Here is a 15,174-nt window from a genome sequence, read left to right as displayed (position 1 = left end):
AAATTCAGATGCTTTTTCTAAGAGTGTGTGGAGAGATAGAGCAAGGGGGATGGCTGCAAAGGGATGGAGGGCAGGGCTGGATGGGATATTGGGAAGGAATTCCTGGCTGGGAGGGTGGGGAGGGGCTGGGATGGAATTCCCAGAGCAGCTGTGGCTGCCCCTGGATCCCTGGCAGTGCCCAAGGCCAGGTTGGGGCAGCCTGGGACAGTGGGAGGTGTCCCTGCCATGGCAGGGGGGGCACTGGAAAGGGATGAGCTTTAAGGTCCTTTCCAACCCAAGCTCTTCCACGATTCCCTGAGTCTGTAACACAGACAATCCTTGTTTTCCAGCCCCTCTCCCCTGCCTGGGCTGCTCCAGCAGGGGTAACCCCGGCTCTGTGGAGCTCCCCTCAGCTGCAGTTCTGTCAGTGCTGCCTGCTGGGCTGTGCTCTCCTGTAAAGAAAACAGCAGCTCTGGATTGGTGTGGGAGCAGGAGGGTGGCAGTGGCTGCCTGACCTGGGAGTGACAAAACGTTTCCCCTGTTTCAGGGAGTGCAGCTTGTCAGCACCTCCCCGAGCCCCGGGGCCGGCAGGGCTGGGTTTGACATGGTTGGGTTTCACAGGGAGCAGAAACGGGGGGGTCACTGTGACTGGAGATGACTTTGTGCAAACCCAGGAGGCCAAATGGCTTGAGTGACAATTCTGGTGCAGGGGACACTTTGACCTGGGCACCCCAAACACCCCAAACACCCCAAAGAGCCCAAAGAGCTGGGTGTGAGCAGCTGCTGGCCAGCTCATCACCTGGGGCTGCCTCCTGCCTCGTCCAGAGGGGGCAGAGGCCAGGGTGGGGCTGGCACAGAGCAGGCAGAGGGAGGGGGACGTGCAGGGGGTGCTGCTGCAGCCACGGGGCTGCACAGACCTGGGGGTGCCCCGAGGGCCATGGGTGAGCCCCAGTGACCCCACACACCCAAGGGTGCGGCTCCCAGGTGGGTGCCACCCTGCCACGCGTGGGATCTCAGCCTGAAGGGTGATGCAGGTCCTCAAGGCCTTATTAAAGCTGTTCTCTGTTCCCTAAAGGAGCTGCAGGAAGATGCCCATGGAGCTCTGGCACTGGTATTTCATCGGCCCCAGATTTAGATCCTCGGTGCTTTCAGGGTGGCTGTAGCTGCTGAGAAAGCCAAACTGCCCCTCGTTCCTGTTGTGAATTTCTACCTCCCCATTCTGGAATTCTGTGCCAGAATTTCCCCTGGGTGGTTTTAACCTGTGGAAAGGGAGGCTGAAAGCACGTGGGCGTTCAGTGAGCAGCACAGGCCATAAACCCTCTGCTGTGAAGGAAAACATTCCCAAACACCTTTCCCTGATCAGAGAAAAGCTTCCCTTCCCTCTCTGGGAAAAGCTGGGGCTCTGGTGAGCACCAGATAATGCTGCAGGAGGAGAGGCTGCCCCTGCAGGAGGAGCAGGGCCCGGGGATGCACACACGGATGAGTCGGCAGAACCCTGCAGGCAGCGGCACTGCCAGAGCCAAACCAGCCTCACCCTGGGGAGGGGATGGAGAACCACCCCAGACCCCACAGCCTGCCCCAGAGCACTGAGAACCATCCCAGACCCCACAGCCTGCCCCAGAGCACTGAGAACCATCCCAGACCCCACAGCCTGCCCCAGAGCACCATCCCAAACCCCACAGCCTGCCCCAGAGCACTGAGACCCATCCCAAACCCCACAGCCTGCCCCCAGAGCACTGGGAACCCTCCCAAACCCCACAGCCTGACCCCAGAGCACTGAGAACCATCCCAGACCCCACAGCCTGCCCCAGAGCACCATCCCAAACCCCACAGCCTGCCCCAGAGCACTGAGAACCATCCCAGACCCCACAGCCTGCCCCAGAGCAGTGAGAACTCGGGTGTCGAAAATTCTGAGGATTTCCTTCACTCACACCAACTTAATTGCCTGAAGAACACCTGGAGAGAAGGCTGAGTGCTGGTGTAAGGTGTGAGTAGTGACAGCTCCCGTGGCTGGGAGCACTCCCTGCATCCTCCAGGAAAAGAGGGGCAGTCGCTGCTGGAATGCAGGAAAGGCCAGGAATGAGCGCAGCTTCTCCAGCGCTCTGCAGAACTTTGCTGCCCACCTCAGAGCCACCAAGGTGATCCAGATCTGCCGCTTTCATTCCTCAAACCTGCTCATGAGTGACCTTCCAGGTGCCCTGCTGGTCCCTCACAGGGAGGGAAATCAGGCTCAGGAGCAGCAAGGACTGAGGATTCAAGGGCGAACAAAACGGGAACAGCCACAAAACTGAGCAAGCATCGATATTTACTGGGCAGGAAAGAGCACAGGGTGTACCGTGGGCACAGGACATTATTCATTCCTGGCTGCCCGGCCACAGCTCCCTCCGAGGGCTGGTCCCGACGCTCGGGTGCTTTTCCTGCTCCTGCAAAAGCCGAGCGGGAGTGGAGCTGAGCTGTGAGCGAGCACCCCGAGCCGCAGGGTCTGTGCGGGGCTCAGCGCGATCTCCTGCAGGCTCACACTCGCTGCTCTCCTCCCTTCCCTTCCCGGCGCTGCTGCAGTGTGGAGAGCCCAGATCCACGCAGGAATTCGCGGGCTGGAGCTGCTGTCAGAGCTCTGCTCCCTGCCCCGCTCTGCTCCTCCTGCTGTGCAGAGAGACAACAAACTGGGAATGCTCCGGGATCCTCCCGGGGCTCTACGGGGACACAGGCAGGGGTCTGTCCCCTCCTGCGGGATTTCTGCTCCAAACCCCCTGCTCCAAACCCCTCCTCAGGCCAGCAGTCTCCGTGTCAATCCCACACACAATTTTATCTGCAGGAAGCTGTGAGCTCTGGCTGGTTCGTGACACAGCCGGAATTGAATTTGGGGAAATCTACAAAATCTAAATTTGGGGTTTTGTAGAGGTTCAGGCACTCTAAGAAAGAAAATAGAAGAGTCCTGGCCAACTTCTGTTGGCCTGCAGACTTATTAGGGATTCCAGTCCAAGGAAACCAGGAATGTGAGTATTCCTGTCCAAAAACATCCCGTTTAGACTGTTTTATTTTAATCACAGCCGTGCTAAACCCCACACAGTTCTCTTCCACTATCCAGCCACCTTCCCTGCCAGGATGAGAGCCCATTTTTCCTGACTTTTTATCACAACCATCCTGAACACAGACGTGCCGAGAGCCGAGGGAAGGGTCGAGGTTCCCGTTGCTCCCACCACGTTTGTGTCACCCCCCAAAAACCCGCACGAGGCTGGCGGGGCAGCTCCACCCGGGCCAGTTTTGCTTTGAGCCGAGCGTGGGGGACGTGCCGGGTTTGTTTGGGGGGCAGAGGGTGTCAGGCTGGGCTGGGCTGGGGGCGGCTGCTCTCACGCACCTATTAATGAACTGCTCGGATCGGGATCAATCGACACCACCCGCACTTCCATTGACTTTGTAATTAGCAGTGTCTCACTTTTGCTGGGATAAAGCCGTTTCACCCAGCCCGGTAAAATCCACCATTTCCAGCCCGTTATTAGCACAGGAACGGCCGAGCTGCTCGCGGGAGGGCTCTGACTGTCCCTGTCCTTGTCCCTGTCCTTGTCCCTGTCCCGGTCCTTGTCCCTATCCCTGTCCTTGTCCCTGCCCATCCCGCGGGGACTCTTCGGGCTCTCCCGTCGCTTCCCGCCGTGCCGCAGCCGGCCCGGGGGACCCTTCCCAGTCCCTTCCCAGCCCTTTCCAGTCCCTTCCCGACCCTTCCCAGTTCTTTCTGACCCTTCCCAGCCCTTCCCGGTGGGGCTCGGGGGCTGCGCATCCCGCTCCAGCCCCGTCCCTGGCCGGCCCCGGAGCGGCTCCTCCCGCTGGGATTTCCCGGAGCTCTCCAGCGCTCCGGGAGGAGCGGGAGGAGAATCCCGGCGTGGGGGCAGCGCCCGGCCCGGGGCGGGGGGTCCCGGTCCCCCCGGATCCCCCCTGGAAAAGATTCCGAGCCGTTCCGCTTTCCTCGCTTTTATTACCTGAGGGAACCCGACAGAACTCGTAAAGACACAATCGCTAGAGAGCTCCCGGCGCGGCTGCCGCGTCCCGCTCCGTGCGGCCGAAAACCGGGGAAACTCGGAGAAAGTGGGGAGAGAGAAAAAAAATAAAATTAAATCAAAGTGCGCGGGGGCGAGCGGCGCTTCCTCGGCGCGCTGAGCGCTCCCGGCGTGCGGCGATACCTGCGGAGCAGAGAGAGAGAGTGGGCCGAGGAGAGGAAAAGAAAGAACAGCACCGGCATCGGGCCCGGAACCGGGCTGGAACCGGGCTGGAACCGGCCCCGAACCAGGCCCCTCAGCCAATAGGTCGCAAAGTGTCTTAAATTCATTACTTGGCACTTATTGAAATTCGTGACGTCGAAAATGGATTAAAAAATGTGAAGCAAACCTGAGTGAAACAAAATATATTGTACCGACAACAAATGCAATGAGATAACAGCATCTTGCTTTCTTTTTTTTTTTTTTTTCTCTTTTCCTTTTTTAAATAACTTAAAATACACTAGAAAAAATATGGTCAATATAAATAATTTCGTTTTCATGGAGAACAAATAGATACAAAGCCCGTCCATACCAAAGTCCGCGTAGAAGAGCTTTCCCTCTGTCTTGGCAATAAGCATGAGGGTCAGATGGCAAAATCTGGGATAACAATCACTGACTGCAGGGTACCCCAGGTTAAATAGCTATACGTCTCTCAAATAATAATAATAATAACCAAAAAAATCACAAGGTTACGTGAATAGATACACCTTTATGAGATAAAATGTAAATGTTTGACAGTCAACTATCAATTCACAAGTTATAGCCAAAATAAACTTTGTTCGTGTGTATCAACATATTTTACATGTACCCAGTACCTCTTATTGGAATTTGCAGTGGTGTCAAGTGGTGGTTGGGAATTAAATACTCTTTTTTTTTTTTTTTTTTTGTCTTTTCCTTTTTTTTTTTTTTTTTCTTTTCATTTACTTTTGCCCTCAGGACAGGAGAGACCCGGCAAAGGGAGGCAAACTCCGCTCTCCTGGCGCTTTCCGCTCCCTTTTATTTCAGAGGTGGGGCAGCAAACGGCCAGCAAGGATGGAAGAGTGGAAAAGGTAGCGCTTGATCTGCCTCTCTGCGCTGCTTCCCTCCAAGATTAAAGGACAACGAACCCAGCCACGTTTGTTTGTTTGGTTTTGTGGTTGTCTTGGTTTTTTTTTCTACTAAAGATGAGGGTGAAGTGCAAGTGAATCAAAGGACTCCATCAATGAAATACAAATACATGCAACCCGGAATGCTGCTGGAGGAAGTATCCCGGACAGTTTCCCATTAGAAATTCGCAGAGAAATCATTGTCTTTTTTTTTTTTTCTTTCTCCTTTTTTTTTTCTGTTCGTCGTCGTCTTTCTCTCTTTTTTTTTTTTTTTTTCTTTTTTTTTTTTTTCCTTTTGTCGCTATTCCAGACGCGGTTGTTAAACTCAAGTACCTGATGCAACGTGAAAGGAGGCCCGCCTCTCTTATCAAATTTCTTGTATTAAAGTGAACTTCGCAGAAAAAGGTCAGTTTCAAAACCTGTGAACTTCCCAGCTGCGCGTCCTCTTCATTCCTTAAATAAGTATATATCTCCCGTCCGTTTCTCCTCTCCCTCGCTTCTTTCCTTTTTCTTTTTTTTTTTTTTAAACTCTTCCCCACCCCCTCCCATTTTTTTTTTTTTTCCAAAAAAAAAAGAAAAGCGAAGCAAAGCGAGCGGCGCGGTCCCGGCCGGGGCGGCGCGGTCACAGCCCCAGGGCGGCCGCGTGTTTCTTGGCCTTGAGGCGGAGGTCGGCGATGCTCGAGTTCTTGCTGGTGGTCTTGGCGGCGGCGGCCGCGGCCACCACGGAGGCGGCGGAGGCGGACTCGGCCAGGGTGGCGAGCGGGAGCCCGAAGGGGGGCGCGGGGAACATCATGTACGGGGCGTGGGCCAGGTGCGGGTGCAGGTGGTGGTGGGCGTGGGCCACGGCGCTGTCCAGCTGCAGCTGCGCCTGCACCTGCGGGGACAAGCGGAGCGTGGCCCGTGTCACCCCCCGCCCCCGCCGGCCGCCCCCGCCCGCCGCCCGCACTTGCCTGCTGGAAGGGCATCCTCAGCGCGCCCACGTTCACGTAGGGAGCCACCCGGCACGCCTCGAACTGGGTGGCGGCTCCGATCAGCACCCCTGGGCGGGGGAGCGGCGGGGTCAGCGCCGGGGGCAGCGCCCGCGGCTCCCCCGGCGTGGCCGAGCCGCGCCCCCGCCCCGCTACCTTTGTGCAGCTGGTTCTCCTGCTTGCGGCACTTGGCGCGGCGGTTCTGGAACCAAACCTGCGGGGAGGGGCGCGGGGTCAGCCCCGGGAACCCCCGGAAGAACGGCAACAACCACAGCAACAGCAATAACAGCAATAATAATGATAAATCAATCGATTCCCAGCCCCCAGACAAAGACAGGCGGGTGCGCTCCCCCCTCCCGGGCAGCCCCCGCTCCCGAGCTCCGGGAGGAGAAGGAAAAGAGGCAGAACCCCCCGAAAATCGCCGAGAGCAGAGCGCACGCCCCAGGGAAATGATCTCCCGAGCCCCGGGCTCCTCTTTGCACATCAGACTCCCAAAAGGCAGAAATTGCCCTTGATACCCACTCCTAACTGGCGATAATGGCCTGAGAAGCTCGCGCTCATTAATAAATAAATTAATTAGCTTTCTCCTGCAGAAAAACTCATCAACAACAGGGTTTATGACTTTTTGTCTTCTATTCTTTTTGGGGGAGTGGAGGAGAATTACGGTCCTAAAAGCTTCGCTACAAAGAAGTTTCGAATTTCCCTGTTCACTGGAGTGTAGCACAGAAGCGGAATAATTATCTCATTAGCATAATAATCTAATTTGCTTGCACCGAAGAGGCTGCCCCGTTGGACACGAACATACTTTTAATATTGGGAATGGAATCGTTAAATAAAATAAAACCCCAGCCTGAAGTTCGGCCGGCTTTGAAAAAGGAGGGAGGGAAAGGGGGAGAGCCGGTCCTAAAAATCCCCGTTTAGACGCAGGGCTCTTGCAGCGCATCCCAGCAGCCACATCCACCAAGGATTCCTTTCCCCGCGGCCAGAAAAAAAAAAAAAGAAAAAAAAAAAAGAAAAAAAGAAAATAAAAAAGATAAAAATTGCATTTTTGAGGTCTTTCTCGAAGAGACGAATATAAACGGGAATTCCTCCCGCCCTGTCATTTTCTCCAGCCAAGGAAAATCTGCCCAAGAGCCACGTTCGCCCTCAGCCTCCCGTGGAAACAAACGCGCCTTCCGTCATTTACAAATTAGAGCAGATACGAGGCAAAATATTATTGAAAAGCGGGTTTCTTTTCCGAGAGGATTTCTAGGGAATGGGTTTAATCTATGTAAATCTCCAAAAGTTATTATGCACCCTGCGATTTGGCATCATGGGAGCGCGGATTATGCGCCGCCGCCGCCTCCTTTGTCGAGCACCTCCCTGCTCTATTTTCCACCGCCAACAACTTTTTGCCTTGGTTTTGTTAAGGTTTGGTGAACAGAAATAAAAAAATAAATTTGAAAAACCACGAACAAACGCAATTAGAAACCAAAAACCAACCGAGCAGCCAAAAAAAAAAAAAAAAAAAAAAAAAAAAAAAAAAAAAAAAGGAAAAAAGAAAAAAAAGGAAGGGGGAGGAAGAGAGGAAAAATGAAGACTTTTATTATTTTTAATTTTTTTTTCTGTGGTTCAGGCTCTGACAAAAGCTGCTCGTTTGGAGTTTTTCGGTCCCCCGTGCCGGCCCTGCCTCTGTCCTCACAACCTTGCACGATTCAGGGAAAGCCCCCGAGGACCGAGCGCATACTTGGGTGCAGATGGTGCCTGCGAGCACAAAGATTGAGGGGAGTATCTGTTACAGCGATACTTTCTACCAGCTGCAGATGTTCGGGGCCTAAAACTTCTCCATGTGTTCCAGCAAATAATGACCATCATTTTCCTTTCTTTTATTTTCAGAACGGAAATACACCGCAGCAGCTACATTTGTTCTCATTTGAGAGATCCCCTTCCTCCCCGCTCCTCAGCTCATCCCGACACAACTCGCAGAAAGCAGCCCGGGAACCCGTTCGGAAAAAAACTTTGGGAGGGTGCAAAGCGCAGGTTAAACCCGAGAAGCAGCGGCTTCCCGGGAGGGGAGAAAGCTCCAAATATCCCGGGTTTATCCCAGACTTTCTGTATCTCATAAACACGAACAAAGGCACCTCGCTCAATTTTCCTGCCGTTTCAACACCTAAGAACTACGAGCATAAACGGACCGAAAATGTATTTATCATTGTTCCGCTTGGCGCTTTCTAATTCTGTTTACGGTCGCGACATCCATGACGGGAAGGGCCGTGGCCATGGATGAGCCGGGCAGCGGGGCCCGGGAGCGGCTCCGAGGCAGGGCTGGGAACCGGCGGGGCTGGGATAACACACGGCACAAGGAGGGGATGGGGACACGGGGGAGACAAACCCCGGGCAGGGAAAACGCTGGCAGATCTGCCGGGTGCGCTCGGGAGCCGCCTCCGCTCCCTGACAGAGGGATGGGGCTCGTCCCCATCCTCTCCCGAGCTGCCCCTTCCCCGAGCACACGCACCCACGGGCGGCACCCCCGCACCCCGGCTACCTGCACCCGGGCCTCGGAGAGCCCTAGCCGCTGGCTCAGCTCCTCCCGCATGAACGCGTCCGGGTAGTGCGTCTCGTCGAAAAGCCTTTCCAGCTCGTTCAGCTGCTCCAGGGTGAAATTCGTCCGGCTCCTCCTCTGCTTGATTTTCGTCTGCCCTTCGTCTTCCATGGCTTTCGCATCCTCCTTGCGCTCCTTCAGCTCTGGGGACACTGGGCACGACACGGCAGTCAGCGCGGGGACCGGAGCTGGCACCGGGGCCGGCCCCGCTCCCGCCGCTCCGGGGGCTGCGGGCTGGAGCCCCGCGGGGCCGGGGCAACCGGGAGCGGGGCCTGCGCGCCCGGGCCGCGCTAGGCCGCCTCTGCCGCCGCCGTTCCGGGCTCCGCCGCTGCCTCCGGTAACCACGGGCGGGGGGCACGGGGTCCGCACCAAGCCCTCCCCTCCGGCCCCGCCGCGCCCCCGGGGGATGCGCAGCAACAGGTCCCGAGAGCCTCCGCCGGCCGCCGCGGCCCCTCCGCGCCCCGCGCTCCCGCGGGATCCGTTCATCCCCGGGCAGCTTTCGGCCGGAGCGCGGGGCCCGCGCACGGAGCCCCCGCGAGCGCCCGGGCCGGTCCCGCCGCGGCTCCCCGCGGTACCGAGCGCCCCATCCCGGGCACCGAGCGGGGATGCTGCGGGCGCTCCGCCGGTCCGAACAAAAGGGCGGCAGCGACCCGCGGGTCCCCGCAGCCACGGGCACAGGCCCGGCCGCTTCCCGCAGCGCCCGGGAGCGGCCCCGCGGAAACACCCGCGGGCGGATACGCTGGAGGGCGCGGGGCTGAGCGCGGGCAGCGCGGGCCGGCCCCGCGCCAGTCCCCGGAGCCGCGGGGAACGAACGGGCCCGCGGGGCCGGGCTTTCGTAGGCGGCGCGGCTTCCCCTGGGATGCCGAACGGGAACAAGATCGCGTTCCGAGCAACTTAAAGCCAGATTTAAAGATTTTCATCTAAAAACTTCGAGGCTGGCCGCCGATCTCCCGTGGCTGGGAGAGCCCGGGCAGCCGCCCATCGGCGCCGGGCGCAGCCTCCCCGCCAGCCCCCGTCCACCCGCGACCGCGGCCGCTCCGCGCCTGCCGCCCCCGGCGGGGGAAGGGGAGGAAGGAGAAAGGGAACGGGAGAACGGGGAGCCCGCGGTGCCGCCGTTACCGTCGCTGAGCTTGGGGGTGGCCGCCTCGGCCGCTCTCTCGGCGGCGGCGTCGGGCTCCCGCGGCGGGGAGCGCCCGGCCGGCCGCGCCGCGGGGCTGCCCGTGTCCTCCCGGCCCGGCTCCGCCGCCGCCCCGCCGGGCTCCCGCGGGCCGCCGCCGCCGCGCAGGGGCCCGCTCTCCAGCACCTCGCGGTAGGTGATGAGCTCCTTCTTCTCCTTGGCTTTGGGATCAAACGACTTGGAGACAAACGCCGTCAGCTCCTCCATGGCTCAGGGGCGCGCTGCCCCGGCTCCCCGGGCGCGCATCCACGGGGCGGGGAGGCGGCGGCGGCGCCCCGGGCCGTGCCGAGCCGGGCCGGGCCGTGCCGCCCGACGTGCAGGGCTCCCGGGGTCTGATAGCGACGCCGCGATTGAAGTGGCACTATTTATACTTTGCAAAGCCGGCCCCTTGTTCCCGGCGAATTACCTCCCCTCGGAGCTCTGAATGGACCCCTTCCTTCCTCCCTTCCTTCCTCCCGTGCTCGCCGCTCGCCCGCCCGCCGCGGGGCACTGCGGCCACGGCACCGCCCGCCCGCCGCGCGCTGCGCCCTAATTAATTTAATTAGGCGCGGGACCGTGCGCGAGGTCCCGGGCGAGCGCGGCGCGGAGAGGGGCCGGGGCGGCGGGGGAGTGGCCACCGGGACGCGCGGGGGGGCGGCGGGGGCGCGCAGGCTCCGCGCACCGCCCCGGTCAGCCCCGGGCAGGGGGAACCGGAGCGGCCCCGGCCCCGCGGGAGCCGCCGAAGTTCCGTCCGTGGGCGCCCCGAATTACCGGGGGATAAAGGACAGCGAGGAGCGCGGCCGCATCAGGAGCGGGCGCGCATCGGGGCATCGCCGGCGCCGAACACGCCGATCGCGCTAATATTGTTTTCCCTTTGTTTTTTTAAATCCCGCCGAGGAGCGCTTTTGTTGACGGAAGTCGCCTCTTTCCCACCTTTGCTAAATTCTAATAAATTATTCAGAATTGTTTAACTCTCGCCTGCGTATCGATTTTTCATTGACCTTTGGAGCGATGACTTCACATAACGGAGCGTTCATTTACCGGGGCGGGTTCGGTACCGGGGCTGGCACCGGAGTTTGTCCGGAGCCGGTCGCACGCGACCCTGTCGCGACAGGCAGCGGGTCCCGGTCGCACCGCGCCGGGGGACGCGCGGGTCGCGCCGTCCGGGAGCCGCTCCCGAGGGGCGTTCTCGGTCCCGGGGGCACCGGGCACCGGGGGATTCGGCGTGACCGACCCCGGGCGGGTGCCGAGCGCCGGGGCGGCCCTCAGCAGCCCCTCCACGCTGACATTTCGTTTGTCCCCACGCGCCTTTCGCCATCCCCGTGGCGGGGGAGCGCGGGCTCGGGAGCTCGCGTTGAACGAACCGAATTCGGGAAGGAAAATCGAATTGAGCGAAGCGATGACACCGTTCCGGTGTATTTCTGGTTGCTGCCCGACGGAGGCTCCGCTCGGCCCGGTGGGACCCGGCTCGGTTCGTGCCCGGCGCGCTCCGTCCCGCGGGGCGGCAGCGGTGCCCACGCCGCGAGTGGAGCGCTGCCCTCCGCCCGCGGGGGCGGCTCTCGGTGCCACAGGACCCCGACCCTCGGTAACTCGTGGGGACGGAACGAAAACCGCTCCGTGCCGCTGTGCCCGCCACCCGCGGCGGGACACGGGGCGGGGGGAACACGCCGTGCGCCCGTGGTTCGCCGTGTCGGGCACTGTGCGGACAGCGCTCCGTGGGCTCCGCAGCCCCGCGGGCAGCGGGACCCCGGCCCCGGGACCACCCACGCTCCCTCCTGCCCGTCACCCGCGGCGAGTCACGCCGTGAGCCGGTGGGTCGCCGCGTTGGTCGCCGTGTTGAGCACGGTGCCGACAGCGCTCAGCGGGCTCTGCAGCCCCCGTGGGCAGCGGGACCCCGGCCCGACCCCGGTCCCAGCCTCGGCCCCGACCCCGGCCCGGCCCCCGCCCGTCCCGCGTGGGCGCCCGCCGGCGCGCCGCATCGATGGCTCGGCGCTCGCTGTGGCCGCCTGGCCGCGCTCGGCGGTGGATTGGTGCTGCCTGCCCGCCGCCCCGGAAGGCGCTGGGCTCGAACCGGGGCCGCGGCGGCGCCGCCAGGTACGGGGGGCACGGGGGGACAGGGGGGACACCGGGGGGGACAGGGGGGGACAGGGAGCACGGGGAACAAGGGACACGGCGGCACCGGCCCCCGCAGGGCACGGCAGGGCGGGATCGGCGGCCGCTGCAGGGCCGGGCGTGCGCAGCGGCCGCGCGGCCTCCGGTGCGGGGGCACAGCCCCGGGGGAGCCCCTCACGGGCCCGTCCCGGCCGCGCCGGGCAGCGCCGCGGAGCCGGGGTGCGCCGGGCTTGGGCTGCGCGGGGAGGAGCCCCTGGAGCTGCCGGGGGCGGTGCGAGGGCAGCCCGGGAGCTCCCGGGAAACGCCGGTGCTGGCGGGCCTGTCCGCGCTCCGCACGGTGCTCCGGGCACGGCACGGGCACGGCACGGGGATGTTCCCGGGCACGGCACGGGGATGTTCCGGGCACGGCACGGGGATGATCCCGGGCACGGCACCGGGATGATCCGGGCACGGCACGGGGATGATCCGGGCACGGCACCGGGATGATCCCGGGCACGGCACGGGGATGATCCGGGCACGGCACCGGGATGATCCCGGGCACGGCCCGGGCACAGCACGGGGATGTTCCGGGCACAGCACGGGGATGTTCCCGGGCACGGCACGGGGATGATCCGGGCACAGCACAGGGATGATCCCGGGCACGGCACGGGGATGATCCTGGGCACGGCACGGGCACAGCACGGGAATGTTCCGGGCACAGCACGGGCAGGCTCCGGGCACAGCACGGGGATGTTCCGGGCACGGCACGGGGATGTTCCGGGCACGGCACGGGGATGATCCGGGCACGGCACGGGGATGCTCCGGGCACGGCACGGGGATGCTCCGGGCACGGCACGGGGATGATCCGGGCACGGCACGGGGATGATCCGGGCACGGCACGGGGATACTCCGGGCACAGCACGGGGATACTCCGGGCACAGCACGGGGATGCTCCGGGCACAGCACGGGGATACTCCGGGCACAGCACGGGGATGCTCCGGGCACGGCACGGGGATGATCCGGGCACAGCACGGGGATGCTCCGGGCACGGCACGGGGATGATCCGGGCACAGCACAGGGATGATCCCGGGCACGGCACGGGCACAGCACAGGGATGATGCCGGGCACAGCACGGGGATGTTCCCGGGGATCCTCCCGCCCTGAGGCCCTGCCCGGAACGCGGCGTTCTCCGCAGGATGCGCCCTTGAGCTCCCGGCGCTGGCTCCGGGCAGTGCTGGGGAGGAATCGCGCTGTCCTTAACGCGGAATTCTCCTTTGTTCTGCTCCAGGCTCGCCCCGCTGCAGCAGGAGGTGCCGCCTCGGTGGCCGAAAGTGAAGGAAAGGCAAAAGTTTGGATGGAGGAAATGAGCGAGCTGGACCCGTCTGTGCTGGGAAGAGGAGGAGCAGAGCAGGGATCGGGGCTGGGGAAGGGAATGGAGCCCCAGGAGGGGCTGAGGGAGCTGGGGAAGGGGCTCAGCCTGGAGAAAAGGAGGCTCAGGGGGGACCTTGTGGCTCTGCACAGCTCCTGACAGGAGGGGACAGCCAGGGGGGTTCGGGCTCTGCTCCCAGGGAACAGGAGGAGAGGGAACCACTTGTGTTTATTTTTATATAAATATCAACCAACACAAGGCGGACAGCAGACCTCCTCACAGCTGGGAACGTGTGGGTTTCGTGCAGGTTGAGGATGGGCCGGCGCTCGTCGGACACAGAGGAGGAGAGCAGGAGCAGGAGGAAGAAGAAGCACCGCCGGCGCTCCTCCTCCAGCAGCTCCTCGGACAGCCGCAGCTACAGCCGCAAGAAGGCGGGGAGGAAATCCAGGTCGAGGTCGCGCTCCCGGGATCTCCCGTCTTGGTCCCATTCCTATGAGAAAAGGTGCTTTTGTAGGAGTTTTCAGAGGTTGAGCTCTTCCATTTTACAGCAGGAAGCTGGGAGGGTTTGAGTCCCGTGGGTTGGGAATTGGTGGCGCAGATTGCTCTGAACCTTAAGAGATGTGAAAATGTTTCTCTTATGTCAAAACCAAACCCCCAACTCCACCACCATGACCAGGAGTACCCACACCTCCTTCCCCCCCAGGAGAATAAAGCAGGGAATGTGCAGATCCAAAGGAAACTTGTGCTTTAAACCAGAGAAACCCCAGGAGGTAAAACAGCTCTTCCTTTCTTCTCCCAGCAGGGACCTCCCACTGCCCCAGGCTGCTCCGGGCTCATCCAGCCTGGCCTTGGGCACTGCCAGGGATCCTGGGGCAGCCACAGCTGCTCTGGGAATCCCAGCCCACCCCTCCCAGCCAGGAATTCCTGCCCAAAATCCCATCCAGCCCTGCCCTCTGGCAGTGGGAGCCATTCCCTGTGTCCTGTCCCTCCAGCCCTTGTCCCCAGTCCCTCTCCAGCTCTCCTGGAGCCCCTTCAGGCCCTGCAGGGGCTCTGAGCTCTCCCTGGATCCTTCTCCTCTCCACATGAACATTCCCAGCTTTCCCAGCCTGGCTCCAGAGGGGCTCCCTTGGAGCTTCTCTTGGCTCTGTCCTGTTTGCCTCAGTCTGGCTTGCGCTGGTGAATTTATTGGGAAGTGGAGCTGGAAACCCTGTAAAGCCAGGAGGAAATGCTCCTGCCAAACCTTCCTGGAGTGGCTGCAGGGTGTGGTGAGGAGGAACCTCAGGGGTTTATTCCCAGCCCTCTCTCCTGCTCCTGCTGGGATCTCCGTCCTCCCCAGGGCCAGGGCAGGGTGCCAGGGGCACTGATCCCAGCTCTGATCCCAGCTGCATTCCCGTTTTTCCAGCACAGCCATGGCCAGCTCAGGGAAACCAGAGGGGGCTGGGGCTGGATGGAGCCCGGGGCACTCAAACTGCATCCAGGAAAGAGCCAGGGCTCTGTTTTTGGAACCTTGCCTTTGCCCTCAGGGCTGGGCATTTGCTCCTGGTAGTTCTGTGCTCCTTGCTGGATTTATCCCTGACCCTCAGGAATGGAGGGCAGCAGTTTCTGGAATTCCTGTCCCTCATCCAGCAGGATCATCCCATTCCCTTTCCAGGTGCAGCCCTGTTGTTCAGCAGTTACCCTGTACACCCTGTCCAGCATTCCAGCTCCTGCAGGAATTCCAGCCCTTTCCCTCATGCTGGATCATCACTGGGCACATCCTGAATTCCAGCAGCGTTTCTGGGCTGTTATATTTTAATATTGATCACATGTAAAGGCCAAAAATAGGGAGGACTGTAATTGTTAATTAGTTAACTATTGGGGAGATGGAAAGGAAGTGTTAAGATTTGGATTTCATTTCGATTTCAGGTTTAATAC

General features: G+C 61.0%; 2 protein-coding genes across 5 annotated transcripts in view; one reads left to right on the top strand and one right to left on the bottom strand.

Moving 5' to 3' along the window:
- Positions 1-5,352: 5,352 nt before the first annotated feature.
- SHOX2 (SHOX homeobox 2) lies at positions 5,353-10,301 on the bottom strand. Of its 2 annotated transcripts, XM_063408486.1 has the most exons (5): positions 9,764-10,301; positions 8,588-8,796; positions 6,220-6,277; positions 6,046-6,134; positions 5,353-5,969 (listed from the first exon to the last, which is right to left on the bottom strand). In XM_063408486.1, the coding sequence occupies exons 1-5, from the start codon at positions 10,026-10,028 to the stop codon at positions 5,718-5,720; spliced, it is 873 nt and encodes a 290-aa protein (XP_063264556.1). In that variant the 5' UTR covers positions 10,029-10,301; the 3' UTR covers positions 5,353-5,717. The 2 variants fall into 2 exon arrangements, with proteins under 2 accessions (XP_063264556.1, XP_063264554.1); XM_063408484.1 differs by having other exon boundaries at positions 8,588-9,905.
- Positions 10,302-11,803: 1,502 nt separating this feature from the next.
- Positions 11,804-15,174, top strand: part of RSRC1 (arginine and serine rich coiled-coil 1) — a 101,228-nt gene continuing 97,857 nt past the window's right edge. For 2 of the 3 annotated variants that reach the window (XM_063408483.1, XM_063408481.1), the window contains exons 1-3: positions 11,804-11,894; positions 13,180-13,229; positions 13,569-13,762. In XM_063408483.1, the coding sequence (XP_063264553.1) occupies positions 13,575-13,762 (188 nt within the window). In that variant the 5' untranslated portion in view covers positions 11,804-11,894; positions 13,180-13,229; positions 13,569-13,574. Of the gene's footprint in view, positions 11,895-13,179; positions 13,230-13,298; positions 13,763-15,174 lie in introns of those variants that run through there. The other variant, XM_063408482.1, reaches the window with a different exon arrangement.

This window comes from Prinia subflava, chromosome 11, assembly GCF_021018805.1.
Source record: "Prinia subflava isolate CZ2003 ecotype Zambia chromosome 11, Cam_Psub_1.2, whole genome shotgun sequence".
In the NCBI taxonomy this organism is placed as follows: domain Eukaryota; kingdom Metazoa; phylum Chordata; class Aves; order Passeriformes; family Cisticolidae; genus Prinia; species Prinia subflava.
The sequence above is the reverse complement of the archived record's forward strand: the minus strand, read 5'-3'. Positions and strand labels throughout refer to the sequence as shown.

Excerpts from the sequence above, each read along its gene's own strand:
- SHOX2 (XM_063408484.1), bottom strand. The coding sequence starts at position 9,130 with ATGAACGGATCCCGCGGGAGCGCGGGGCGCGGAGGGGCCGCGGCGGCC. Across the intron at positions 6,278-8,587 it reads TCTCCGAGGCCCGGGTGCAG|GTTTGGTTCCAGAACCGCCG; the intron begins GTAGCCGGGGTG and ends CCCTCCCCGCAG. Across the intron at positions 5,970-6,045 it reads TGAGGATGCCCTTCCAGCAG|GTGCAGGCGCAGCTGCAGCT; the intron begins GCAAGTGCGGGC and ends TTGTCCCCGCAG.